Source organism: Dipodomys spectabilis, unplaced genomic scaffold, assembly GCF_019054845.1.
Source record: "Dipodomys spectabilis isolate Male_0828 unplaced genomic scaffold, ASM1905484v1 ptg000504l, whole genome shotgun sequence".
Taxonomy (NCBI): Eukaryota; Metazoa; Chordata; class Mammalia; order Rodentia; family Heteromyidae; genus Dipodomys; species Dipodomys spectabilis.
The window spans coordinates 2,848,116-2,874,499 of NW_024871181.1; the positions used below are offsets into that span (position 1 = coordinate 2,848,116).

General features: G+C 52.0%; 1 protein-coding gene across 1 annotated transcript in view; it reads left to right on the forward strand.

The window, feature by feature from the left end:
- Nucleotides 1-26,384, forward strand: part of Crocc (ciliary rootlet coiled-coil, rootletin) — a 42,112-nt gene that overhangs the window by 1,437 nt on the left and 14,291 nt on the right. Inside the window, exons 3-25 of the mRNA XM_042669778.1 lie at nucleotides 629-783; nucleotides 5,931-6,116; nucleotides 6,214-6,297; nucleotides 6,384-6,445; nucleotides 6,536-6,701; nucleotides 7,205-7,311; nucleotides 9,017-9,253; nucleotides 9,633-9,729; nucleotides 10,196-10,261; nucleotides 10,863-11,096; nucleotides 11,654-11,853; nucleotides 16,030-16,212; nucleotides 17,714-17,858; nucleotides 18,369-18,515; nucleotides 18,787-19,017; nucleotides 19,731-19,924; nucleotides 20,202-20,329; nucleotides 21,258-21,427; nucleotides 22,772-22,951; nucleotides 24,462-24,596; nucleotides 24,932-25,075; nucleotides 25,435-25,673; nucleotides 26,027-26,186. Coding sequence (XP_042525712.1) covers nucleotides 629-783; nucleotides 5,931-6,116; nucleotides 6,214-6,297; nucleotides 6,384-6,445; nucleotides 6,536-6,701; nucleotides 7,205-7,311; nucleotides 9,017-9,253; nucleotides 9,633-9,729; nucleotides 10,196-10,261; nucleotides 10,863-11,096; nucleotides 11,654-11,853; nucleotides 16,030-16,212; nucleotides 17,714-17,858; nucleotides 18,369-18,515; nucleotides 18,787-19,017; nucleotides 19,731-19,924; nucleotides 20,202-20,329; nucleotides 21,258-21,427; nucleotides 22,772-22,951; nucleotides 24,462-24,596; nucleotides 24,932-25,075; nucleotides 25,435-25,673; nucleotides 26,027-26,186 — 3,650 coding nt within the window. The remainder of the gene's footprint in view (nucleotides 1-628; nucleotides 784-5,930; nucleotides 6,117-6,213; nucleotides 6,298-6,383; nucleotides 6,446-6,535; nucleotides 6,702-7,204; nucleotides 7,312-9,016; nucleotides 9,254-9,632; nucleotides 9,730-10,195; nucleotides 10,262-10,862; nucleotides 11,097-11,653; nucleotides 11,854-16,029; nucleotides 16,213-17,713; nucleotides 17,859-18,368; nucleotides 18,516-18,786; nucleotides 19,018-19,730; nucleotides 19,925-20,201; nucleotides 20,330-21,257; nucleotides 21,428-22,771; nucleotides 22,952-24,461; nucleotides 24,597-24,931; nucleotides 25,076-25,434; nucleotides 25,674-26,026; nucleotides 26,187-26,384) is intronic.

Consider the following 26,384-nt stretch of genomic DNA (forward strand, 5'->3'; position numbering starts at 1 on the left):
GGAAAGTCCATGAGACTCTTATCTCCAATTAGCTACCTAAAAACCAGAAGTGGAGCTGTAGCTCAAAGTGGTAGAGTGCTAGTCTTGAGTGAAAAACTCAGGGACAGGCCCCATGACTGACCAAAAATAAAACCCCAACAACAACAAAACATTTGACGAACACTATCTTGAGCCCTAATCTTAGAAGTTACAAGATGCCTTGCCCTGAATTTTTTACTTCCTTGACAGGGTCTGGTTACCATTCCACCCATTATACAGATGAGCAAAACAGGGGCTTGAGAAGACTAGTTATCAGAGAAGGAAGGAGCAAGGACTCGGGGCTTTGTGTTCAAGGGTAGGGTAGTAGAGACAAACACTGGACTTCTAGACAGAGTCTCCTTCCTGTACCTCCCATCCCTGCAGGCCCACACCTTCTCTATTTCTACTTAGGTCTAGTTCTTGACCACTCAGGCCTGGAGTGACAGCCACTTCCATCCAGGTTCCTTTTATCCCCAGAGATGAGTGGGGTGCCTGTGAGGGGAGGGTGTTCCACTGTGGCCATGGTTGTGGTTGGTCCCAGGAAGCTGCATCTCACCAGGGCCTCCAGCTTCTGGCAGAAGCCAACTGTGTGTCTGCTGTCCATTGCCAGCCCTACTGCCTGCCCCAGAGATGGCCTCGCTGCTGTCCCTGCAGGAAGAGAACCAGCTGCTGCAGCAAGAGCTATCCCGTGTGGAGGACCTACTGGCCCAGAGCCGAGCTGAACGTGATGAGCTTGCCATTAAGTACAATGCAGCCAGTGAAAGGGTGGGTGCTTCTGCGGGTTGGGGGCTTGGCTGGGGCTCCCCTGCTGCCAGGGAAGGATCACATCTCCCTAGGCCTACAGCCTGGGCAAGGGTGGAGCCCAGGGACAGACTGGCCTGGATTCAGATTGCAGTCCTGCCAACTTGAACAGTGTTGAGCCAGTCACTCCCCTCTGGGAGCCTGTTTCTGTAGAGGGGATGGCAGCATGCTGCAGAGTTTCTGCATGGAATCAAGGAGATACTGGAGTAAGTGCTTGGTGCCAGGGGAGTTTTATTTTTATCTGCCTCAGGCCTACATGGGGTTTAAGACGCAGAGAACAAGATCCTTAGTGCTTTTCCTGCCCCTTGGGGCTCTGAACATCATGGGTTCCCATCTCTATAGGCTTTTGGGTTGAGAAAGTGGCTGGATGGCCTGGGATAGGCACCTGTGTCATCCTGCACAGCTGTCATGCATCTGCTGTGGCTCCCTCTAGGGGTGAGGCCTGGGTAGGGAATGAAGAATTAGCTAGGTCTGTCTACATGTCCAAACAGGACTCCTGTCACTCAGGGCGGGAGGTAGGTGAGGACCAAGGATGAAAAATGCTTTGTATGCAGGTGTTGTGTGTTAGACCCAGGCTTGTGGCATGTGAGCCTGGAGATGTTTATAGTGGCTGAAGATTGGTGAGATTTGCATGAAGGATGGAAGATACGTGTGCAGATGGAAGGCTGTGGTGGTAACAACCATTGTAATACAGTAACCATTTCTTAAGTGCCTATTATGTGCCCAGTATGTAATAGGTCCCTTACATGTAATGTATCTAGGTCAGGACCATATGATGCCCATTTAGCAGAGGAGAAAATGGAGAATTACAAAGGGAAAGAACTATGCTTGGGTTACAGTTCAAACAAAAACCCGAGTTTCCTGGCTTCCAGCCCAGGCTCTTTGTTATGCTTGTTTCCTATGTGTGAAAAAAGCCCTGAGGGGTTCCCTAGAGACCTCTGTGTGTGAGTGGCAGTGCCGGAGTTGTCCCAGGACTCCTGAGTTGGGCCTGTTGATGCAGAGTCTTCTGTACCAGTGTTGTGAAGGGAAATACATGTTTCTCTATGTGGCTGTGGGGTGTGCTTGGGTCTTGGTAGCTGCTAGCCCGGACAAATCCCTTCACTTGTTGGGACTTGCTGAGGAACAGCCCCCAAGATGGCCTCTAGCTTTTTGGGATAATACAGAACTCATTCTTCCAGGGTCTGCAGGGGGTATGGAGGATAGCTGGCCCAAGTCCTGTATTGTCATTGGTGATGGGGCCCTGAGCCAGCCTACTCTCGTTTAGGCCTCTGTTCGCCCTTGGCACAGTGCCGGCCCCCCTAGTGGCAGCCTTTCAATTGCCATCTTCAGTGACTTTGAAGCCAGCAGAGGAAGAGAAGAAGAGTGAGAGGTGGCAGGGCCCTTCTCTTCTGGAACCTAGCAGCTGGGGCGAGCATGGGATGGGGTGGGAGCTGAATTAATCTAGAAAGTTCCTTTGTGTTGTCAAAGGATTGAAATTGGCTAGCATGCACAGAGACCTGGTATTTGAACCAACATTGAATTAGTGTAAGGTCCCACCTAGAGGCAGAAATTGGGTGAGAATGACTCAGGCCTTTCCTGGAGAGGGGGTTCACAGAGACCAGGGATACCTTATTACAGATGGGGAAACTGAGCCCCTGAGATCAGAATGATACATGGCAGTGCAGTCACAGGACATATCTCCCAGTGCCTGCAGGTGGCCGAGTCTGCCCCTGTGGCCATACTTGGCTGGGCTGGGGGCACTTAGAGAGGTTATTCTTATCCTTCAAACTCTACAGCACCCCTGAGTCAGGGAGTAGAGTGATAGGTCTGGATCCATGTCCTATTAACTGTAGGTCCTGCAGGCTGAAAGGACCTCAGGATCCCCAAGGCGCCGGTGTAGGGGAAGCAGCTGGAAAGGGAAGGAGGGAGTGGCCTTGGCTCCAGAGGACAGACCCTCCTGGATTCCACGGTATCTATGGTAACCTGGCCTGTGTGAATTGATTGGGGATAGGGAGGATTATGGTTGCTAAGGGAGACAGTAAACTTTCATCTTGGCTTGTGGCAGCTCCTTCCCTTTTGAATTGCAAGTAAAATTGAAAAGCTGCTTTTTGTGAGGAGTGAGGTGTGGCCTGTCTTTGAGCATTGGGGGAGGGGTTCCCCTCTACATCGCAGAAACCAGAAGCACTGGGGTCACAGAGAAGTACAAAGCATATACCATGAAAGTCACAACCTAAAGTTGGGCACCAGGGGCTCATGCCTGTAATCCTAGCAACTCAGGAGGCTGAGCTACTCAGGAGGCTGAGTTATGAGGATCATGGATTGAAGCCAGCCTTGGCAGGAAAACCTGTGAGACTTTTTTTTTTGTCAGTCGTAGGGCTTGCACTCTGGGGCCTGGGTGCTGTCCTTTAGCTCTTCAACTCAAGGCAAGTGCTCTACCACTTGAGCCACAGCACCACTTCCAGTTTTCTGCAGATAAGCATCTCAGGGACTTTCCTATCCCAGCTGGCTTTGAACTGCAGTCCTTAGATCTCAGCCTCCTGAATAACTAAGGATTACAGGCATAAGCCACTGGCGCCTGGCTATGAGACTCTTAATCTCCAAGTGACTACCAGGAAAAAAAAAATGGAAGTGGCACTGTGGCTCAAAGTGGTAGAGTGCTAGCCTTGGGCACAAAAAGGCTCTGGGACAGCACCAGGCCCTGAGTTCAAGCCCCATGGCCAACAAAAAAGTCACAACCTGGATACCCACAGGACACACTACCCAGAAACACCAACCCACCACACAGATCCACTCAGGTCCATGAAGTGGTTATACCCACAGACAAGTACCACCCAATCCCACACAGGTACAGAGCAGCTCCCCAGTGGTCACACCTGAGTCACGCCTCCCTTTTTTTTTGCTTTGGTGGTTATTGTTGAGATAGGGTCTTACTTTTTGCCAGGGTTAGCCCAGGCCATGCAACCACATGTTGCGTCCCATGAGTGTAAGTCAGCATAATCCCCCACCCCCCAGAAGCTATGCAATGATACACATGCACAAAACATAGTCCCTGTCATGCATCACACATGTAGAACCCAAACCCACTTCTAGAACTCTCACAGTGGTGCCCCTGCCCCCTCCGGATACAGACAGATCAACTTGTGCCCTGGTATACACACAAATGGCTGCATTACCTATACCACAGCTGAGACCTGCGCATTCAGTGCACCCAGGCCATATCCACATGAAAGCTAAGACATGATGAATTGACATGCACCCTACAGAGACACACACGATCCCATGTGGAGATAAATGTTTAAATACACCTCATTCACAGGATCCACACACCCCTCTTGGGCCCCATTGTGGATGGATGTGGATACTACCCTCCACTCCCACTTGGCAGGCTTTTTATAGACACTTGCTGGGGGGCCTGTAGCCACCGTTGGGCAGAACCTCCTACTACTAGCTCCCCCACAGCCTTAGCCTGTGTTCTTTCCAGCTCATGAAGTTCCCATGCTGCCATGGCTGGCCCCTCCTTATTATACTGGGACCAGCAGGTGTTTTACATGGGTTGAGAGTGTCCACTTGCTAGTTGGACAGGCATCTTGTGCCCACAGCATCTAAGGGATGACACGGTGGTGCAGGAAGTGGGCAGAGGCTCCTAGGAGTTAAGGAAGAGTAGGGGTGAGAGGACTTGAAGCAGGCACTATAGACAATGATGTTTTGGATCTTAATGCTGTGTATATGGGGAAAGCTTGTCTGTCACCCTGGGACATTTGAGAACATCTGCATGCATTGTGTGTGTGTGTGCTTGTCTGCGTTCTTCAAAACAGGATTCAAATAGACTCAAAACAGTTCCCTATGTAGTTATGCTTGATTCATGATCTCAGGTATTTACTGGGTATGAGCCATACCACCCTATGGGCACTGTTTTAGATACTAAGGTATAATGGGAATAAAAATTCAGGCTTTTTTTTTGGTTATGGGGCTTGAACTCTGGGCCTGGGTGCTGTCCCTGAGCTCTTCAGCTCAAGGCAAGCTCTCTATCACTGGAGCCACAGGGCCACTTCCGGTTTTCTAGTGGTTTATTGGAGATAAGAGTCTCATGGACTTTCCTGCCCAGGCTGGCTTTGAACCACAATCTCAGATCTTAGCCTCCTGAGTAGCTAGGATTACAGGCGTGAGCCACTGGCGCCAGGCAAATTCAGGCTTTTAAGCTAAGTGCTGTGGCTCCTGCTTGTAATCGTAGCTGAGACTGAGTGGATAGAAGTTTGAGAATAGCCTAAACAAAAAGTTAAAAAGGCAGCCAAGTGCCGGTGGCTCACGCCTGTAACTACTCAGGAGGCCAAGATCTGAGGATCATGGTTTGAAACTAGTCAGTGAGACTCATCTCCAATAAACCACTCAGAAAAAGCTGAAAGTGGTACTGTGGCTCAAGTGGTAGAGTGCTAGTCTTGAGCACAGAGGCTCAGGGACAGTGTCCAGGCCCTGAGTTCAAACCACAGGACTGGCCAAAAATAAAAATGAATGAATGAATGAATAAATAAATAAATAAATTCACAAGACTTGCTCTCAACAGAATACAAAGCTGGAGGTTTCAGTGTGGCCTATCATCTCACCTATAGCTAGAAATATAAAATAGACCTGTCAGGCCAATGCTGGCAAAAAGCAAGACCCTACCTCAACAATAACCAAAGCAAAAAAGGGACTGTGGCTCAGGTGGCACATTGCCTTAGCAAGTCCAAGCCCTAGTACCAACACACACACACACACACACACACACACACACACACGAAACAAGGAAAAAAGAAAAAATTCCAGGCTTTCCTAAGAGTGGGAGGAGACATGGCAACCAGTGTAATCCTCATAAAGCACTGTGGGCTAAGTGTTTTGGAGGAGAGCACACAGTGCCATAGGCTCTATGTCTACCCCCAGGTGCATTTCTGGTTTGCATGCATGTGGTCATGAGCCTCGTGTGTCCCTTGCATGTCCCACATGTGCATTGCGTCCTGAGCTTGCCCACATTGCTTGCTCCCCCTGCCCCCTCCAGGTACTGTCAGCCTGCAAGGCATTGTGGGTGGCACCCCTGCAGAGGCTGTGCCTGCCTCCTCAGGCCTTGCAGGCCTCTCACCTGGGGCCCTTCCCTGCAGCTGGAGCAGGCTGTGCGGCTGGAGTCTGGGGAGCTGGAGGTGCCGGAGCCCAGGGGGCTGGTACGGCAGAGCGTGGAGCTGCGGAGGCAGCTGCAGGAGGAGCAAGCCTCCTACCGGCGCAAGCTGCAGGCCTACCAGGAGGGCCAGCAGCGGCAGGCCCAGCTAGTACAGCGGCTGCAGGCCAAGGTCAGGGCCACCCCCTCCCACTCCTGCCCTCATTTCCTTTGTCCTGCCCCCATTCAACCCCCCTCAGGGGCTAATGTTGCTTCCCTCCAATCCCCAGATTCTGCAGTATAAGAAGAAGTGCTCAGAGCTGGAACAGCAGATTCTGGACAGATCCACAGAGCTGGAGCAGCAGCGGTTAAGGGTGGGTACCAGGGTGGGATAGAGGCAGGTGCCTCCTCCCTCCTCCTCCCCTCAGCCTCCCACCTGATGCTCCTCACCCCTACCCAGGACACAGAGCACAGCCGAGATCTGGAGAGTGCCCTCCTTCGCCTGGAGGAGGAGCAGCAGAGGTGAGGGTGCTTCAGGGAGGGCACAGGGCAGGCAGGGCCCCCCTTCCCCACTAGGGAGGGAGTACCCACTTGCCCCTTTGTTATGCTCAGGAGTGCCAGCCTGGCCCAGGTGAATGCTATGCTGCGAGAGCAGCTGGACCAGGCAGGCTCTGCCAACCAGGCTCTGAGCGAGGACATACGTAAAGTGACCAGTGACTGGACCCGCAGCCGCAAGGAGCTGGAACAGCGGGAGGCAGCGTGGCGTCGTGAGGAGGAGGTGTGCTGGGAGCTGGCCAGGGAGCTTGACCTGGGTGGGGACAATTGTAGAGAGCACGGGAGCCGGGCCAAATGAGCACGTTAGGAGAATCACAGCCATCAGTGTAACAGCAGGCCTTTATTAGACCATGCCATGTGCCAGGCACACTTGCTTCTAATGCTCATAATAATAAGTATATAGGTTCCATCCTCCTCCTCCTCCTTTAAGGGAGGTTAACTAACCAGTCTGTAGTCACAGCTAGGACACACAGCTGAGTCCCTGGTACTTTCTACTCTTCCTTGCCACACTGCCACCAGCAGTGGCACCAAAAGTGAGCTCCTTGGGCAGGAAGAGCAGGAGGTTTAGGAGCTCAAATGGGCTGCTTTGAAACTCTGCTTGCAGAAACCACACCCCGCCCCCAGACCCCTGCCCAGGCCTTGTCCCTTCCATCATGGTCAGACCTAGGGGCACAGGGGAAGTGGACTGGCCACACCCAGCCCCTCTCTTGTCTCTTCTCCCCCCAGTCTTTCAATGCCTACTTCAACAGCGAGCACAGCCGCCTGCTCCTCCTGTGGAGGCAGGTTGTGGGGCTTCGACGGCTGGTCAGCGAGGTGAAGATGGGAACGGAGAGGTGAGGCCTGGCTGGGGGCAAGGGACGGCTCAGGAGGCTGTAGCACCCGCTAGCAGATCCCTCTCCAAGTCCAATTCAACTCCTCACACCTGGAGTCAGGCCCCGTGGAGATAGAGAAGCAACTAGTGTAATAATAAACTCTTGCCTGAGGTTTACCTGCAGCGAGGGCTTTCATAGGCATAATTTCTTCTAAGAGTCACTGGATTCCTCTGAGGGTAGGAACTGTAATGCTTCCTATTTGCAAGTGAGGACACAGAGGCTCAGAGAGGTTGAGTGATCCTCAAAGCCACACACAACAGTAGGTGTCTGGGTTGATTGGGAGCCCCTGTGTTTTTTTTTGTTTTGTGTGTGCGTGCGTGCGTGTGTTTGTGTGTGTGTGTGTGTGTGTGTGTGTGTGTGCGTGCGTGTGTGCGCGTGCGTGCATACTGTCTTGGAACTTGAACTCAGGCCTGGATACTACCCCTGAGGTTCTTCTAAGATTCAGGGCTAGGGCTGGGAAGGTGGCTCAGTGGTAGAGCGCTTGCCTTGCATGCCTGAGGCCCTGGGTTCTATTCCTCAGCACCACATAAGCAAAAAGTAAAAAGCCGGAAGGGGCGCTGTGGCTCAAGTGGTAGGTAGAGCTAGTCCTTGAGCTGAAGAGCTGAGGGACAGCGCCCAGGCCCAGAGTTCAGGCCCCACAACTGGACCCAAAAAACAGAACAAAACAAAACAAAAGATTCAGGGCTAGTGCTCTACCACGTAAGCCAGAGTTCCACTTCTGGCTTTTTAGGGGAAGGGTAGGGGTGGGTTGGAGTTATTGAGAATAAGAGTCACACAGATTTTCCTGCCTGGGCTGGCTTTAATCTCACATCTCAGCCTCCTGGGAGCTCCTGAGAAGCTGGGATTACAGGTATGAGTAACCAATGACCAGTGATTGCTTTGCTGTTTTTGTTGCTGTTGTTTTTTTGCTGGGTCTGGGGCTTGAACTCAGGACCTGGGTGCTGTCTCTGAGCCTATTTGTGCTCAAGGTTAGTACTCTAGAACTTAAGCCACAGCTCCACTTTTTGTTTTTTCTGAATAGTTTATGGAGATAAGAGTCTCACAGACTTTCCTGCCCAGGCTGCTTCAAACCAGCCTCTTGAGTATCTAGGGTTTTATAGGCATGAAGGTTTATAGCTCAAGCTGGTCTGGAACTTTAGAACAACCTGCTTAAGCCTCCTGAATAGCTAGGATTATAGGTTTGAACCGCTATTCCCAGTAATATCTCTCTCGTTCTTAAAGATGTTTTTGACACCTGTTATACTGAGAGGTTGTTCCATGTCAGGCTAAGAGGGACTTCCCTGTTGGTTCTCAGTGACAGTATGCCATGAATAGACATACCGTCATTTATTTATTGGCAATACCCTTTTGATGGATATTTAGGTTGTTTTCCAGCATTTTTTTACATGGTAATGTCACAGAGAATCACCTGTACATGGGCTATTCCTTTACTGAGGTTAGCTGTAAGATGCCTTCTTAGAGGAGGGAATGGCAAGGCCAAGAGCCTCTACAGTTATGTTTTGAGCTTGTTGTCCTTCATTGTGAGTGCTCTCACTGTCAGCTGTGTAGTGCAGAGCCTGTTTTCCAACAGCTTCATTCACAGTTTACTCACTAATTTGATAGTGATAGATGGCAGTGGAGCTGCAGTTTGCTCTCATCCCATTCCCTGTCCTGTGTTCCACCCTAGGGACCTGTTGCAGCTGAGTGGGGAGCTGGCCCGGACTTCACGGGGCGTGCAGGAGGCAGGCTTGGGGCTGAGTGCAGGCCTGCAGCTGGCAGAGAGCCGGGCTGAGGCAGCACTGGAGAAGCAGGTGCTGCTGCAGGCCCAGTTGGAGGAACAGCTTCGGGTCAAGGTACTTCGAGAGAAGGAACTGACTCAGCTGCAGGTGCAGAGTGACTTGAACAAGGCTGACCTCAGTGCCAGGTGGGTGGTAGCAAGGGTCATTCAAGGCTAGCTTCCCTGCAGAGGGGTCACTTGGAGTGTCTTTTCCCTGTGCTGGCCTGAAGGAGCTCAGCCAGCCTTTCCCAGGATCCCCGTTTGAGATTTAGAGGGCTGTGCCGAGTGTACATGAGTGTACATTGCCAGTACTTCAATCTTCCATGACCCCCAACTCCTGCCTCCTGGGGAAGTCCTAGACTGTTTTCCTCATTCTTATTTTACAAATGGGAAGCCTGGGGTCCCAGGGGTTGTGCTCAAGATCACATAGCTAGGGAGGTGAGAAGCATGAAGGATACAAGCTGGTGGATTTGAGGAGAAGATGGGCGGTTACCTCATTCTTCTTCTGTTGCTTCTTTACCTCTAGAGTGACAGAGCTGGCTCTGGCAGTGGAGCGCCTCCAGAACCAGAACCTGGAGAAGGATCAGGTCAACAAGACACTGTCAGAGAAGCTGGAGGCCCTGGTGAGATGTAGCCCCTGGGACCAACCAGAGCCATGGCCACAGACTTAGTACTGGGCTGCTTGGGCCTCCAGCGCATCCCATTCAGACTTAGTGTCACCCCTCAGAGCAGGCACCAGGCTGATGTAAGGATGTTGATCCTCACATCCCACTCACTATACCATGAGGAAACCAAGTCCTGGAAGGCCCCGAGCCTGGAGACAAGAGAGTCCTTCCTCCACCTCCCCACCAGAGGGATTCCTTTCCAGGGCACTCACTGCCTGACTTGGTTCCCTCTGTGGCTGGGCCTGGGCTCTTCTCCTGGTGTTTGTATGATTGAGATAAGGCCCTGCTTCTCGGCTCCTCATCTGTTCATTGAGGGCAGCAGGGCTGCTTGTGGGGCCCACATTGAGGCCACCTGAAGGGTGGAGGGCAGATAGAGTCTCACCTAGGACCAAATCGTGACCACTGTTTCTTTGTCTCACTCCAGAAGCAGGCAGCCCTGGAGGTGGAGGATGGAGAGGGGCTGCAGCAGACTCTGAGGGATTTGGCACAGGTAGGGACAAAACTCCTTTGTAGAGCTGGCATGCCATTCTAGGCCCACTGAACCAAACTGGAAGGGGTGTGGGGCTAGGAATCTTCATGCTGCTGTCCCACAGCTCTTCTAGCTCATTGGCTTCTGCTCTGGGAGCCACAGACAGTACTGGATAGACATACTGAATGATGTCTTTCCAATAGACACCTTACCTGCCTAGCTGTGGGCAGTGCTGGTAAAGGGGGTGCACTCAGGAAAGCTGCTTCAAGCAAGGGAACTTCGTGGGGGGGGGCGATGTAAAGGGTTCTGGTCCTGGGGCTTGAACTCAGAACTTTGCACCTTCCTTGAGCTTTTTTGCTCAAGGCTAGTGCTCTACCACTTGAGCCACAGTTGTACTTTCAACTTTTTGGTGGTTAATTGGAAATAAACATCTTACAGAGTTTTCCTGCCAGGGCAGATCCTCAGATCTCAGCCTCCTGATTAGCTAGGAATACAGGTGTGAACTACTGGTGCCTACCAGCAAGGACACTTTGAAGAGGTATTAACTTACCTAAAGACTAACTTACCTACCCAGCTAACCCCATGGTTCCCCAATCCTGCCTCCTATGCCATCCACCTCCAGGCCGTCCTGTCTGACTCTGATAGTGGCATCCAGCTAAGCGGCTCCGATCGCACAGCCGATGTGTCTGACGGCAGTCTGCGAGGGCTCTCAGGACCACGGACCCCGTCTCCGCCACGGCGTGCCTCACCAGGCCGTGGCCGATCACCACGCCGAGGCCCATCTCCCGCCTGCTCTGACTCCTCCACTCTCATCCTGATCCACTCTGCCCTGCACAAACGCCAGCTGCAGGTCCAGGTAGGGAGCCAGAGCATTCCCCTGCAGCTGGGGCCTGGGGCTTAGGTCCTAGGAGTGGGGCCAAGACCCTGAGAAATTATTAAGGAGGGGAGGGGGGGAGGCGAACGGGCAGAGCCCTGGGACCCAATCTCAGCTCTGAATGGGAGGTGTTTGGCCATGGGGGTGGAACCTGGTATGGGAGGAGCTGGTCATACAGTCCAGGACTGTACAAACCAGAACCTAGCAGAAAAGGTCAGAGTAGAGGATGAGAGGAGCTTGGGAACCTGGGGCAGAGGCACTGGAGTCTGAATGGAACCAGAATGCAAGGGGGAGGAACCTGGGTGCTTTAGGGGTGGAGTCAAAGCCCAGGAGGAAAAACATAGGTGTTTTTTTTTTTTTTTTTTTTTCTGATCTCCTGGGGGTTCAGCTTGGAATCACTTAGGCCCCCAGGGAAGTGAGGGCTCAGAAGTTTGGCTCAAGCACAGAAAAGAAGTAGAATTTGCTCACACGGGTCTTATGGAACTAGCACAACATAGATGAGCTTCCCCTGTTCCGGTGACACCCCCACTCTGGTCTAGGACATGCGCGGGCACTATGAAGCAAGCCAGGACCTGCTGGGTACCATGCGGAAGCAGCTTAGTGACAGCGAGGGTGAGCGGCGAGCCCTAGAGGAGCAGCTGCAGCTCTTGCGGGACAAGACAGATGGTGCCACCCAGGCCCAAGAGGATGCCCAGCATGAGGCCCAGCGGCTGCGCAGTGCCAATGACCTCCTGAGCAGGTGTGCAGGGAATTTGGGGAGGTTGAGTGAGGGGTAGTTTGATTAGTGTCTGAGACTGAGGTCCCCCCAAGCCAAGCAGAGCTTAAGGCCTGACTCTAATAGATAGATCACAACTAGCCACAATTGCCTTTTTTTTTTCTCCTTTTGGTGCCAGTACTGGGGCTTGAACTCAGGGCCTGGGTACTGTCCCTGAGCTTTTGTGCTTAAGGCTAGACTTATACCACTTGAGCCACAGCTTGACTTCTGGCTTTTTGGTCGTTAATTTGAGATAAGAATCTCACAGACTTTCTTACCCAGGCTAGCTTTGAGCCATGGTCCTCAGATCTCAGTCTCCTGAGTAACTGGGATTACAGCTCCTCAGCCACAGAGTAGCTGTAGTGAGCCACTGATGTGAGGCTCTCTATTGTATGGGGCTCACTACTGCCTATTAAAAGTGCCAGGGTGTGGCTCAAGTATTAGAGCTCTTCCCTATTAGGACCTTGGGTTCATTCCCCTGTACTACAATACTACTACTAATAATAACTTAAGTCAAAACTTCAAGAAAGTGAAAATTCAGATCCTCAGTTACATTAGTCACATTTCAAATGCTCCAGAGTCACACATAGCTGTAGAACATATTAACACCTTAGAGAATTCTGTTGTTTTCCCTGTTCTAGACTTGTTTCCTGGAGGTTATTTATCTATTTTCTGGTGTTGGGGATTGAACACACAGCCTAGCACATTCTAGGAAGCACTCTATTGCTGAGCTGCATCCCCAACCATCTTGGAGACATTTTGTATTTGTGTGTGTTCTGATCCTGAGGCTTGAACTTTTTTTTAGAGTGTAGATGCTGTCTCTGAGCTCTGTTTGGCCAAGGCTAGCATTCTACCATTTGAACCACAACTCTACTTCTACCTTTTTGGTGGTTAACTGGAGATGAGTTTCATGGACTTTTCCTGCCCCAGCTGGTTTCCAACCTTAATGCTCAGATCTCAGTCTCCTGAGTAGCTAGGATTACACGTATGAGCCACCAACACCTGGCTTCATCTTGGAATTTGTTTTTTTTTTTTGAGATTAGGTGATTACATAAATTTCACATATTTCACAGTATTGTGGAATAGTGATACTTAAAGTCACAAACACATTTTAACCTTCACAAGGCAAATTGTCATTATCATGTTCTATAAAGTTTGTGTGTTCTATGAGCTTTGACAATACAACAATTTCTTTTACATCAGGTGATATTTTTTTCCTTTTGCTTAGTGTAAGCTGTCCCCTCTTTCATTCTCATTTCCTCCCTCCCATCGCTGCCTCTGAGTTGCTTAGTTCATTTTTATCTATGTCAGTGCAGCTGATGGGCCCCTCTGTTGTATGTTTTCCCGTTTCCCTCTGATTCTTTTTTTTTGGGGGGGTCCGGTCATGGGGCCTGAACTCTGAGCCTGGGCGCTGTCCCTCAGCACTTCAGTTCAAGTCTAGTGCTCTACCAGTTGAGCCACAGGGCCACTTCCAGCTTTTTTTCTTTTTGCTTATGTGGTGCTGGGGAATCGAACCCAGGGCCTCATGCATGCAAGGCAAGCGCTTTACCACTGAGCCACCTTCCCAGCCCCAGTTTCCCTCTGATTCTGTGTCTTCCTCCTAGCTTCCCTCAGATGCGCACATACATACACTATATATGTGGTCAAGAACATGGAGTCATTTAGCAATGATATGATGAGTGAAAGTCCTTTGTTTCTCCAGGCCTGTTTACTTTGTCATAGCTTTTTGCATGTTGGCTTTAGCATCCACATATTAGGGAGACCATGTGCCATTTGGCTTTTTGCTCTTGACTTACTCGCTCAAAATGATTTGCTCTGGTTCCATCCATTTCCTTACAAATGCCATTATTTTGTACTTCCTTCCTTCCTTCCTTCCTTCCTTCCTTCCTTTCTTCCTTTCTTTCTTTCTTTCTTTCTTTTTGGGTCTGGTTGTAGGGCCTGAACTCTGGGCCTGGGCGCTGTCCCTCAGCTCTTCAGCTCAAGGCTAGGGCTCTACCACTTGAGGCACAGTGCCACTTCCAGCTTTTTTCTTTTTGCTTATGTGGTGCTGAGGAATCGAACCCAGGGCCTCATGCATTGCAAGGCAAGCGCTCTACCACTGAGCCACCTTCCCAGCCCCTATTTTGTCCTTTCTAATGGCTGCCTAATATTCCATTGTATATAGGTACCACAATTTTTGGATCCACTCATTTGTAGTGGAGCATCTGTGTTGTTTCCATATCTTGGTTATTATGAACAGCATCTTGGAAATTTTTAAGCAGAAAAAATGACATCCCACTGGGCACTGATGGCTATGCCTCTAATTCTAACTACTCAGGATGTTGAGATCGGAGGATCAAGGTTGGAAGCCAGCTGGGGCAGGAAAAGTCCATGAGATTCTTACCACCAATTAACCACCAGAAAACCAGAAGTAGAACTGTGGCTCAAACTGGTAGAACATTAGCACTGAGCAAAAGAGCTTAGGGACAATGCCCAATCCCCATGTTCAGGCCCCATAACCGACTCCCCACCCCCCAAAAAACTCACATCCCATTTTGGCTACCTAATTTTTTTTTTTTTCCTTCCAGTTCTAGGATTTGAACTCAGGGCCTGGGCACTGTCCCTGAGCTTCTTTTGCTCAGTGATAGCACTCTACCACTTGAACCACAACACCACTTCTGGCTTTTTTATGTGGTACTGAGGAATGAAACCCAGGGACTCATGTATGCTAGGCAAACATTCTTATCACTAAGCCACATTCCTAGCTCTACCTAATGGTTTTTGGTTTTTGATTTTTCTTTTCTAAATAGAAGTATTTAACAAAAAGTTTGAAAAATGGAGGGGAAATAAAAAAAGGATCTTATTATCACCTCTCCTGCCCACCCTATCCTCATAGATCACTGATTTGAGCTTACCCTTTCCTGGCAGCAAAGTAATACAGTAGATATATAGGAAGGCCTACTGTGTGCCAGACCCTTGCTAATGGCTTCGTATGAATGTATGTGAGTATGCCCTTCATATGAATATTTGTGACTCCTGTAGTTTGAAACTGTCGTTGTAGGAAAGCTGAGAGACCTTCCCAAACTCAAACTGTGAGTGATAGGGAGCAGCAAGGTAGAAATTGGAATTTGGGTCCCTCTGGTGACAAGTCCATGGTTTTTATGTATAGGAGGAGATTGGCTATTTATTTGGCTATACTGAGTTTTGAATTCAGCTCCTTGAACTTACTAGGCACATGTTCTACTGCTGGAGTCACATACCCAAACCCTTTTTATTTATTTATTTATTTTATTTTTTATTTTTCAGATAGGGTCTTGAGTTTTTGCCGAGTGCTGGAACAGACAGACATTCTTCTACCTATGCCTCCCCTATAGCTGGGATTATAGGTGCATGCCACTACATTTGGCTAGTTGGTGGACATGAGGTTCTCACTAATTTTTTGCCTAGTCTGTGAGCCATCTTTCTAATCTCTGCCTTTCAGGTAGCTGGGGGGATAGATATGAGCCACAAGATGGGCTTTTTAAATAGCTATGTTCACAGTGAACATCCTTTTTTGCATTTTGCTATTTTTACTTAATAGCATGTTCTGAGTTTTTTCCCCACCCACTGCTTGCTTTGGTATATAGTATATTTAGGGGATGCCACTTCAGATGACACAGGAGGACAGCCCTAAACTTCAATTTTCTGGCCTGGATGGAGGTATTATAGATCCAGACCCCAACACTGCTCATGTCTGCTGGGGAAGATGACAGCTGTCTGCAAGCCTTCTGGGTTGTCCAGTGGCTGCCTCCTCTCAGGTCTAGACAGATCTTTCTCTCCTAGGCTTCCCAGAATCAAAGGTGATAGATACCTAGTGTGAGATTTCCTGGCCTAGCAGAACTGGCACAAAATTGTCTGTGGGTCCCAGGAGCCAGTCCTGCTCTCTTGTACCTGGTGAAGTTACCTGCTAGTACCTCTGTCCACCCCTTGGCCTCCATGTGAGCAGCTGGGGAAGGAAAGGCAGGTTCCTGTTCTGGGAGCTGGGACTAAGATGAATCAATGCAGGCAGCGTCAGCAAGGCTTCCAGGAGGCAGGTGTCTTGGAGGACAGAAGCTATGACCTGTGGCTAGAGTGGCCACCCAGCCACCTTCCTGAAGGGAGCAGCTCCAGAAGTGCCCTCTGCTCCCTGTTCCTGTGCTGTAGGGAGAAGGGCAGCCTGGCCCACAGTCTGCAGGTGGCTCAGCAGCAGGCTGATGAGCTGCGCCAGGAGCTGGAGAAGCTTCAGGCCGCACATGAGGAGCTGCGGCGCCAGCGGGACCAGCTGGAGGAAGAGCAGGAGGATGCAGTGCAAGATGGAGCCCGTGCACGCAGGGAGCTGGAGCGCAGGTGGGCCCCTCCCTGCCTCCTGGTCAGGGCTATTCCAGTGCACCCCTGGGTTTCCATGGCATCCCTGGGACTGGCGAGCACCAGGAGTCAGCCTAAGGAGGCCTTGGGCACTACTCATGCAAGATCTTCCAACCTGCCCCACTTTGGGGTTCAGGGAGTGTGTCACTGACATGGGATGAGAAAACTGGGAGGAGAATAGAAGCAACATTTAAAAGTAGCAATATTGGGGCTGGGAAGGTAGCTCAGTGGTAGAGCGCTTACCTTGCATGCCTGAGGCCCGGGGTTCGATTCCTCAGCACCACATAAGCAAAAAGAAAAAAGCTGGAAGTGGCGCTGTGGCTCACGTGGTAGAGCCCTAGCCTTGAGCTGAAGAGCTGAGGGACAGCACCCAGGCCCAGAGTTCAGCCCCATGACCGGACCAAAAAAAAAAAAAAAAAGTAGCAATATTAATGATACTAATTTTTTTGGAGGGTTACCAGTATTGGAGCTTGAACTCAGGGCCTAGGTACAGTCCCCTAGCTTTTCTATCAAGGCTCTTCCACCTCTAGATTTTTGGTAGTTAACTGGAGATAAGATTCTCTTGGATTTATTTGTCTGGGGTGGCTTTGAACTATAATCCTCAGATCTCAGCCTCTTGAGTAGCTAGGATTACAGGCATAAGGCATTGGCACCTAGCTTGATACTTGTATTTTTAAAATTGGAAGTGACAGTGGCATGTTACAGTTGTATTATTACCATTTTAGGCGCAGGTTTTTTACCCTGATGCTAGAGCTCTGATCTAGAAAGTACTATCTCCTTTTTTCATGAGGGTGAAACTGAGGCACAATGAGGTCCTGAAACTTGCCACAGGACACACAATTAGTATAAGAACCAGGATTTAAACCTGCACTGCTTACCTCTCTGAGATCTAAGTGGTGATGGTGTTTAGTACGATGTGGTGGTGGATATTATTCCTGTTTCTCAGGATCCCTAGAAAGATGTGTCAGGTAATGTTTGAAGTACTTCCTGCATCGTAACCATGTTTTATCCTTACGACAATATCTTTCTTTCTTTTTTTTTTTTTTTTTGTTGGTTGTGGAGTTTGAACTCAGGGCCTGGCACTGGGCCTGAACTCTTCTGCTCAAGGCTAATGTTCTACCACTTTGAGTTCTACCACTTTGAGCCACAGTTCCACTTCTGGTTTTTGAGTCTAACAAGGACTTTTCTGCCCAGGCTGGCTTCAAACTGCGATCCTCAGATGTCAGCCTTCTGAGTAGCTAGGATTACAGGTGTGAGCCTGTGCCCGGCGTCCTCAGGACAATTGCATAAAGCAGCTGCTACTCCATTTTGCCCTTGTGAATATCGATGCCCAGTCCAGTGTCGCAGAGCTAAGAGGCTTGGTTGTCCTTATCGGGGAGGCTCTGTCCCCAGGCTCCTGCTTCAGTGTGTCACAGCACCCCGTAGGGTGTCGGAGCTCAGGGGAAGGAAGTGACAGGAGACACTCCTATCTTCTGTCTCATAGCCATAAACAGCTAGAGCAGCTGGAGGTGAAGCGCTCAGGGCTGGCGAAGGAGCTGGTGGCAGTGAGGGAGGCGCTGAGCTGCACCACACTGCAACGGGACATGCTGCAGGCTGAAAAAGCTGAGGTGGCCGAGGTGCTGACCAAGGTGGGTCGCTATTGGCTGCATAGCCATAGACTTGACTCTTCTCACTGGCCACAGATTGACCTCTGGCCCTAGCCAGCATTGGACTGACCTCCAATAATGGCATATCCCTGGGGCCAGTGCCTGGAGCACAGAGTCATTCAGTCTATCTCTGGACACAGGTTGTCGGTTACCCAGTCCCATCTGGGTCTCTGAGAGTTGGGGCCACGGTACTGAGAGGCCTCATCAGGGCCTGCCCCCTCCTTGCAGTCTGGATCCTGGATATCCACTTGGGGATCCTCTTGACTTATAACTCTGCCTGGCAGGGCTATTCTTGAGCAGCCTTGTCTTAGGTCTTTTCTTTCACTGGGCTTCTTAGGCTATAGCCCTCCTCTGCAGGGATCTGTCCCAGCTCCTTACATCTTACTCTTAGCTCCCTGCCCCACCTTCAAGGATCTGTCTCCATTCTTGTCTCTCCCCATTTATCCATCTCTCCCTGTCTGAGTGGCACTACTGTCTGGTCCCCACCCACAGGCAGAGGCTGGCCGTGTGGAGCTTGAGCTGTCCCTGACCAAGCTGAGGGCAGAAGAGGCCTCCCTGCGGGACTCCTTGTCCAAGCTGAGTGCCCTCAATGAAAGCCTTGCCCAGGACAAGCTGGAGCTGAACCGTCATGTTGCCCAGGTACACCGCGTACTGTGGGCACTGCATTGGCTCTACCTGCCCTCCCCTACCCAGAGACCCCACTGTACCACCCCAGACCCTATACTCTGTGCCTTTCTGACCTAGTATCTGCCTCTCCTGTCTTGGTCTGTCTCCATATTCTTTCTCATGTATTTAGAAAGGCAGGTCTATTAGGGTAGCTATGGGTGACTAGCTGGGATCATTAGGAGGGTGGAAGAGGCATCCCTGATCCTGGGAAGGACCCTTGTTTACCCTCACCCATCCCCTCCAGCTGGAGGAGGAAAAGGCAGCCCTGCTGGGCAGGCAGCAGCAGGCCCAACATGAGGCCACCCTGGCACTGGAGGAGCAGGAACGGCTGGAGCAGCTGCGACTAGAGCAGGAGGTGGAACGGCAGGGCCTGGAGGGCTCCCTGCACGTAGCTGAGCAAGCCCGGGAGGCGCTGGAGCAGCAGCTCCCTACGCTGCGCAGTGAGCGCAGCTGGCTGCAGGAGCAGCTGGCCCAGGTAGGCTGAGCCCCATGCACATGTGGGGCAAGGCAGGAGTGGAGGAACCCAGGCACCCAGGCCCAGTTTCTGGATTTATATCCACCCCATCTCCACTAGCTGAAGCCTTTGAATAAGCTACCCACCTCTTCATTCCTCATCACTCCATCTGTAACTTGGAGCCCAGAGGTCTTAGCACTAAGGGCCATTCTAATGAGAAATCCCACATGAGCACATTGCAGAGGGGACTCTGCCCCTGAGCCTCCATCTCGCACAGAGCTGTCGTGAAAATAGGTGGAGACTTGTACAACTGAGACCTCACAGCTGGAAGGGACTTGGGGTTTGAGGGATTCAGGGCTGTCATGCAGTGACAGTCCTGCAGGGCTGGAGAACTGTCTTAGAAGATGGAGCACCAGGTACCAGAGGCAGCTGCAGCTCCTCCCGCTGTGGCCTGCAGAGCAGCCAGCCTTCTGTGTTTTATTCATTCCGCTCCCCCAAAGGCTTAGGGGGCAAAGTTTCTCTCAAAACCCAGTAAAGGAAGCCCTTGGTTTTGCACACATGTGCATTGCAGGTCTAGAAAAGGCTGTCATTTGTCCTCCATACAGCACATCAGGGCAGAGCCTGGGCTCAAACATAGGTCTTCTGTCTGCAAGGCCAGGGCTGGGCCAGATCCCAAGTAGGTGAACAGAGTGGGGGATTCTAGGGGATTCTGCTCAGTCCCTGGGTGGGGCCAGCTCTCCAGGCAGCTGACCATGCGGGAGCAGGAGCTGGAGCAGGCCCAGCGGGAATCCCAGCGGCAGGCGGAGGCACTGGAGCGGGCAGCCCGGGAGAAGGAAGCCCTGGCTAAGGAGCGGGCTGGCCTGGCTGTGCAGCTGGCTGCAGCAGAGCGTGAAGGCCGGACCTTGTCAGAGGAGGCATCACGCTTGAGGTGAGATCTCACGCTCTGCCCAGCCTCCCCCAGGGGCCTGGGATGGGGTTCTACCCGGGGAGGGGAGGGTACTTCTTGACCAAGCTCTGGCTTGGCCCATAGGAGCAGTTTCTTAGGAGCCCAGCTTGCCAACACTGCCTAGCTCCTGCTCAGGGAGCTTGGGACAGGCAAAACAGGTAGGCTGGCATGAGGCCCATGCTAGCCACACCCTCAGCCACCTGGGGTTACCTGGGACTGGGAAGGCTAGTGCAGTGGCCTCGGATTATGTTTGTTGCAGGTTGGAGAAGGAAGCCTTAGAGAGCAGCCTGTTTGAGGTGCAGAGGCAGCTGGCCCAGCTGGAGGCCCGTCGGGAGCAGTTAGAAGCTGATGGACAGGCCCTGCTGCTGGCCAAGGAGACCCTGACAGGTATAAGGGGCTGGGAGACCCCAGGCTCTGGCCCTGACTGCATCCTGTGTGATTCTGGCATCTCAGAAGGTGGGACCTAGCTGTGCAGCTGACCTGAGTTCCAGACCCCTTTGCTCTTTGGCCCACAAGGTCTTGATATAGGAAGTAGTACCACCTTCCAAACCTGTTGCCAGGTCAAGGTGAAGTGCGCATGTGAAAAACTTGGCACGGGGCTTGGCTCAGCCACCAGTGGCTGCTGTTTCTTCGTCATTGGGGCACTTGGGGATCTGATTCCCTGCTGAGCCATCAGTCGCTTTCCCCACTGCTCTCTCTCCTTGCGTTCCCCACCCGTGCTCAGTGCTCAGGCCCTCCCTGTCCACCAGACACTAAACACCTACTTATGCATGGAAATGAATTTTCCTGTCTGCATCTAGGAAGGGAAATGCTAGGGGTCCTGGGTCCCCCCCAGGGAAGTGTGTTCACCTGTTCCAGGTGAGGCTCACCTGGCAGTGTTCCATCTATGAGTACTAACAGCGGTTTATAGTGCTGTCGTTAAAGGGAGACATTCTATGAAAAGTTGGGCAGCTTTGAGAGATTGGTGACCTCAGAGCCTCATCGGGATGAGGATAAACTAGAGCTGAAATGATGGCTGTGCTTGAGTGTTGCCCAAGTACCTGACCTGTAGTAAGCATTCAGTGATGGTGGTGGTTATAGTTCTGACATCCTTTCCATTTGTGGGACCCTTCGTATCAATCTTCTAGATAGGCAGAGGGGAGACAGCCAGCGGGAAGACAGACTCAGAGAGGGTGAGTCAGTTCTCCAAGGGAACCCAGCCTAGGTGCCAGGGGAACCTTCTTTCCTCTGAAGGTTTTACCCATGTGGTCCAGCCTGTCTCAGGGGAAGTTTTGATCTTGTCCTGTCCTTTCCTCCACTCCTTGTCCTTGTGCAGGGGAGCTGGCAGGTCTGCGGCAGCAGATGATAACCACAGAAGAGAAAGCAGCTCTGGATAAGGAGCTGATGGCACAGAAGTTGGTACAGGCTGAGCGAGAGGCGCAGGCCTCTCTGCGGGAGCAGCGGGCAGCCCACGAGGAAGATGTGCAGCGGCTGCAGCGGGAAAAGGTTTGGGTAGCTGCGCGGGGGTGGGCAGGACTGTCACCTCATTGACTCTTCTGTTCCCCCAGAGAAATCATCCTCAGTTTCCACATTTGTTTGCCCTCGAGGCCCTGGGGACATGTGGGACCATTGTAGCCCGTGTCCTTATCAAATATGCCGATTGATGGTCAACACTGGTGACCCAACCCTGCCACAGCTCACCTACAATTACATTTGAGAAAGGCCAATATAATGTGTAGCAGATGTGCGCTTTCATTTGCTAACATGGAGGATTACTCTGGGACCTGAGCATGTAAGAAAGCAGGGCCAGGGAAGTTATTAGAACTCTGGCTCTGGATTTACCTTCCCTACATTTGAATCTGATCTTGGTTACATGCTAATGCTGCTACCTAAGGTCTCTGTGCCTTCATTTCCCCATTTATAGAGATGGGGTAGGTGATGGGAGGTACTAGGATGGTGTCAGATAACCTATATAAGGAGACTGACACTTGGTAAACAAAAATTGCTCTTACTGACACTACAATATTCTCCAGAGTGGCCCTCAAGACAAGGCTCTGAGACACCCAGCCTGGACAGGGCTACTTCCACAGTCTCAGGAACCTGTTATAGAGTAGAGAGGGCCCTGGGCCCCTCTGGGTCTCCACAGATCCTGGTAGACATCACATGTCTCCAGCAGGTGGCAGCACAGCACTTGAAGAAGGGCCACCATGGCTGGCTTTTCACCAAGTTCTAGAGGCCAATCCTGGGCCGGACAGCTGTCCTTGGCTCCTTAAGTGAGCTGTCCTTTGCCCATGGGCCCTCCTGCCCACTGTCCTCAGTGAGCCAGACTCCTTGATACCAACCCATTACTACTCTTGTCCCCTGCTCTGCTTAGTGTGGCCTGTGAATATCCCTGAATCTGTACCCTCCTGTCTATGTCCTCTGCCTCCCCTGGGCCCCAGACCCATTCATTCCTCACATTCATCCCTGATCCTTGTTCCACAGATGTCTGAAAGGCCTTCATCTAAACTTTAGATATTCCTTGTCACCTGGGCTTGAGGCTCCTGCTGCCCTCACTGTTCTCACAATCCCTGTGTCTTGCCAGAGCCTTTCCCGGCCTTTCCTGGACTAGGTTCCTGGCCTGAGTTCTTCGCTTCTCCTTACCTGGTTGGAGGGTTCTCTGACCCAGTGCAGGTGCTGCTGCTCTCAGGGCTTTCATAGTCCTAGTGTCCTCGTCACAGCCCACCTTACAGTGACTTGGTCCTGTTTCTTAGCTGTGTGACACTTGGGCCCTTGCTGAATGCCCCTGAGAAATGGGAGGGGCTTCCTGGGCCCCTCCTGGTGTGTCACATGACTGGGCTTGGACCACAGGAGACAGCATGGCGGGAGCTGCAGGCAGAGCGGACTCAGCTGCAGGCCCAGCTGCAGCGGGAGCGGGAGGAGCTGCTGGCCCGGATGGAGGCTGAGAAGGAGGAGCTGAGTGAGGAGATTGCTGCCCTGCAGCAGGAGCGGGATGAGGGCCTGCTCCTGGCTGAGAGTGAGAAGCAGCAGGTGTGTGACTTGGGGGAAAGTCTTGGGGCTCGGAGCCCAGGGGTGGGTCATGTTCCCTCAAACGTCAGTTCCCTCATCTGTGGGATGGGAGTTGGAGGGATGTGGAACACATCACAAGGCCTAGGTCTGGCTCACAGTGTCAGTGATACTAGGAAAGCATCCTGCACTCTCCTGTCCCTCCTCCAACCCCTCTGGGTCGGGCATCCTCAGAGTCACCTTCTGGGCAGCTGCCATGATGACTACAGGCACAACTGGCCTTGCCTGAGAGCTAATTCTTTTTCTTTTTTTTTTTTCCGGTCATGGGGCTTGAACTCTGAGCCTGGGCATTGACCCTGAGATTTTCAGCTCAAGGTTAGCGCTCTGCTACTTGAGCCACAGTGCCACTGCTGGTTTCCTGGTGATTAATTGGAGATAAGAGTCTCTCGGACTTTCCTGCCAGGGCTGGCTTTGAACTGAGATCCTCAGATCTCGGCCTCCTGAGTAGCTAGGATTACAGGCGTGAGCCACTGGCGCCTGGCAAGAGCTAATTCTTGACTTTCCTATAATGCTGGGAAGGCAGTGAAAATGGTATTCATTTCCCCTCACCTGTTGTGTCACCTGGGAAAGTCATTTCCCTCTTTGAGCTTTAGTTTCCTCATCTATAAGATGGGGATGATGGCATGGTTGCACATGCCTGTAATTCTAGCATTCAGGAGGCTGAGGTGGAAGGATCAAGAGTTACAGGCCAGTCTGAGATAATAGTGATACCCTATCTCAAGAGACAGAGAGAGAGAGAGTGTGGGACATAGTTGCACATACCTGGAATACTGGCTACTTGGTGGAGATTGGGAGCATTGTGGTTTGAGGCCAGCCCGGGCAAAAAGTTAATGAGACTTCCTCCCCTACCCCTCACCATCTGAACCAATAAGCTATATGTGGTAGTACACACTGTAATCCTAGCATGCAGGAGATATAGATAGGAGACTGGTGGTCAGAGGCCACAGGAGGCTGTGTTTGAAAAATAAAGCCAAAAGGGCTGGGAGCTTGGCTTAAGTGGTAAAACACTTGCCTAAGTAAGAAGCTCTGAGTTCAAACTCTAGTGCCAGCCATGCACTGATAATTCACACAACCCTCCCTGTTCAAGAGGCTGAGATCTAAGGACTTTCCAGCCTGGGCAGGAAAGTCAATACGACTCTATCTGTAATTAACCACCAAAAAGCTGGAAGTGGAGCTGTGGCTCAAGAAGTAAAATGCCAACTTTGAATGAAAATGCTAAGGGACAATGGCCAGACCCTGCATTCAAGTCCCAGTACCAGCACACACACACACAAATCGTAGTACTACCAAAGAGAAGTAAACGCTAAAGTCAGTATAGTGACAAACTGGTTCCTTGTAAGTGTGGCAGGTCAGTGATAGATAGCTAAGTCAAGTTTTGTCAGGGGCCTTGATTGTGCTGTTGAGCCTATGGCAGGCAGCAGAGGGGTGTATACACCTGTGGCCACTGAGCCCCATGTCCCCTGCCCATGCCCAGGCCTTGTCCCTGAAGGAATCTGAGAAGACAGCGCTGTCAGAGAAGCTAATGGGGACACGGCACAGTCTGGCCGCCATCTCTCTAGAAATGGAGCGGCAGAAGCGAGATGCTCAGAGCCGCCAGGAGCAGGACCGGGTAAGCAGCTTGGCCTCTACCAGGGTTGGGGGCATATCTGACCTGGAGGATAGACCAGGCAGCCTGGTGGAAGCCTCTAGGCTGTGGGGGGGAGAGTTCAGCTCTTCCTTTGGGGCCCCTGCCCAAGGGAGATGAAACGGCTGCGCCTTAGCCCTGCTATTGGAGCAAGAGCCAGCCATGTGGATAGCATCCACTAGGCACTGAATAAGCAGGGCCTGGCAGGCAAGGAGAGGGGCTGTGTTTGGAGCTAGAAGTGGACAGCTTAACCCCTGGGGCTGGAGATAGTGGTGGGGGGACACACTTCAGAACAAGTTTGAGCCGCCTGTCTGCCTCAGAGCACCGTGAATGCCCTGACATCTGAGCTGCGGGACCTCCGGGCCCAGCTTGAGGAGGCTGCTGGTGCCCACGCCCAGGAGGTAAAGAGGCTACAGGAGCAGGCCCGAGACCTGGGCCGGCAGCGGGAGGCCTCCCTCCGTGAGGTGAGCCTGAACCCATGCTCCCCAGATATCCTACCATGTGCTATCTTGGACCTGCTGTGGGCATCTCAGAAGGTTAAGCTTTGTCCCTGCATCTGGGGGGTGATGGATGGCTAGCTCAGCATCTGCTGTGTGCAGGGGAGCCATGGAGGGGCTGAAAGGGTGGGTGGGGTTCCCTTGCCCTCTTGCTATTATCTGCCGGAAGACTCCAGTGAATTATTTCAGGCCCAGACCTCAGCATGCCTTGCCCCAAATCATCACTTACAGCCCGGGGTCAGAGTCACCTCGGAGGAAGGGGCGGGCCCCAGGAATGGACATGGAATCCAGCTTGACGGAGCCCCGCCCCTGTACTGGACTCACAGGCAGAAGAGCTGCGGACTCAGCTGCGCCTGCTGGAGGACACCCGTGACGGGCTGCGGCGGGACCTTCTAGAGGCGCAGCGCAAGGTGCGGGAGAGCCAGGAGGGCCAAGAAGCCCAGCGCTTGGAGGCCAGTGAGCTGCGGCGCAGCCTAAGTGAGGGCATCAAGGAGCGTGAGGCCCTGCGGCGCTCTAACGAGGAACTGCGGGCAGCCGTGAAGAAGGCCGAGAGCGAGCGGATCAGGTGGGGGCTTGGGAGGCCTGTTTGCCCCTGGAACCTGATGTCACACCATGGGGCCAGGGAAATTGCCCGGGTGGGGATGGTCTGGTTTCTAGCCACAATCTAGCACAAGAGTCATCAGTGGTGGCTTTCCTACTCAGAAGAGGGACATAGCAGGCAGGGTTGGATCTGTACTTGGAACCCACCAGCTCCCACACATGCCAGCCAGACTCCTCCCAGCATCACTGCACCTCCCCTGCCCAGGGCCTACCCACAGCCCTGTGGCTCAGCACCGCGGATCAGAGGGAAGCCTTTTGCATAGAGCCGCAGACCATTCTTCCCACTACCCAAGGAAACCTGTGCCTCACCCTCTCTAGCCTGAAGCTTGCCAGTGAAGATAAGGAACAGAAGCTGGCCCTTCTGGAGGAGGCGCGTACAGCTGTGGGCAAGGAGGCCGGGGAGCTGCGGGCTGGGCTGCAGGAGGTGGAGCGCTCTCGGCTGGAGGCCCGGCGTGAGCTGCAGGAGCTCAGGCGGCAGGTACTCCTCAGTCTCTCTCCCATGGAGTTAGGTAGGCATTGTCCCCACCTGAACTCATTGGAGAGCAGACCTAGAACTCTCTCCACTTGTCTGGAATCAAAACCCAGCCCTGCTATTTGTGGACTGAGTGACCTTCAGCAAGTTTTCTTATTGCTAAAGGGATAATATGCCAGTGCTGGTAACTCATGCCTGTAATCC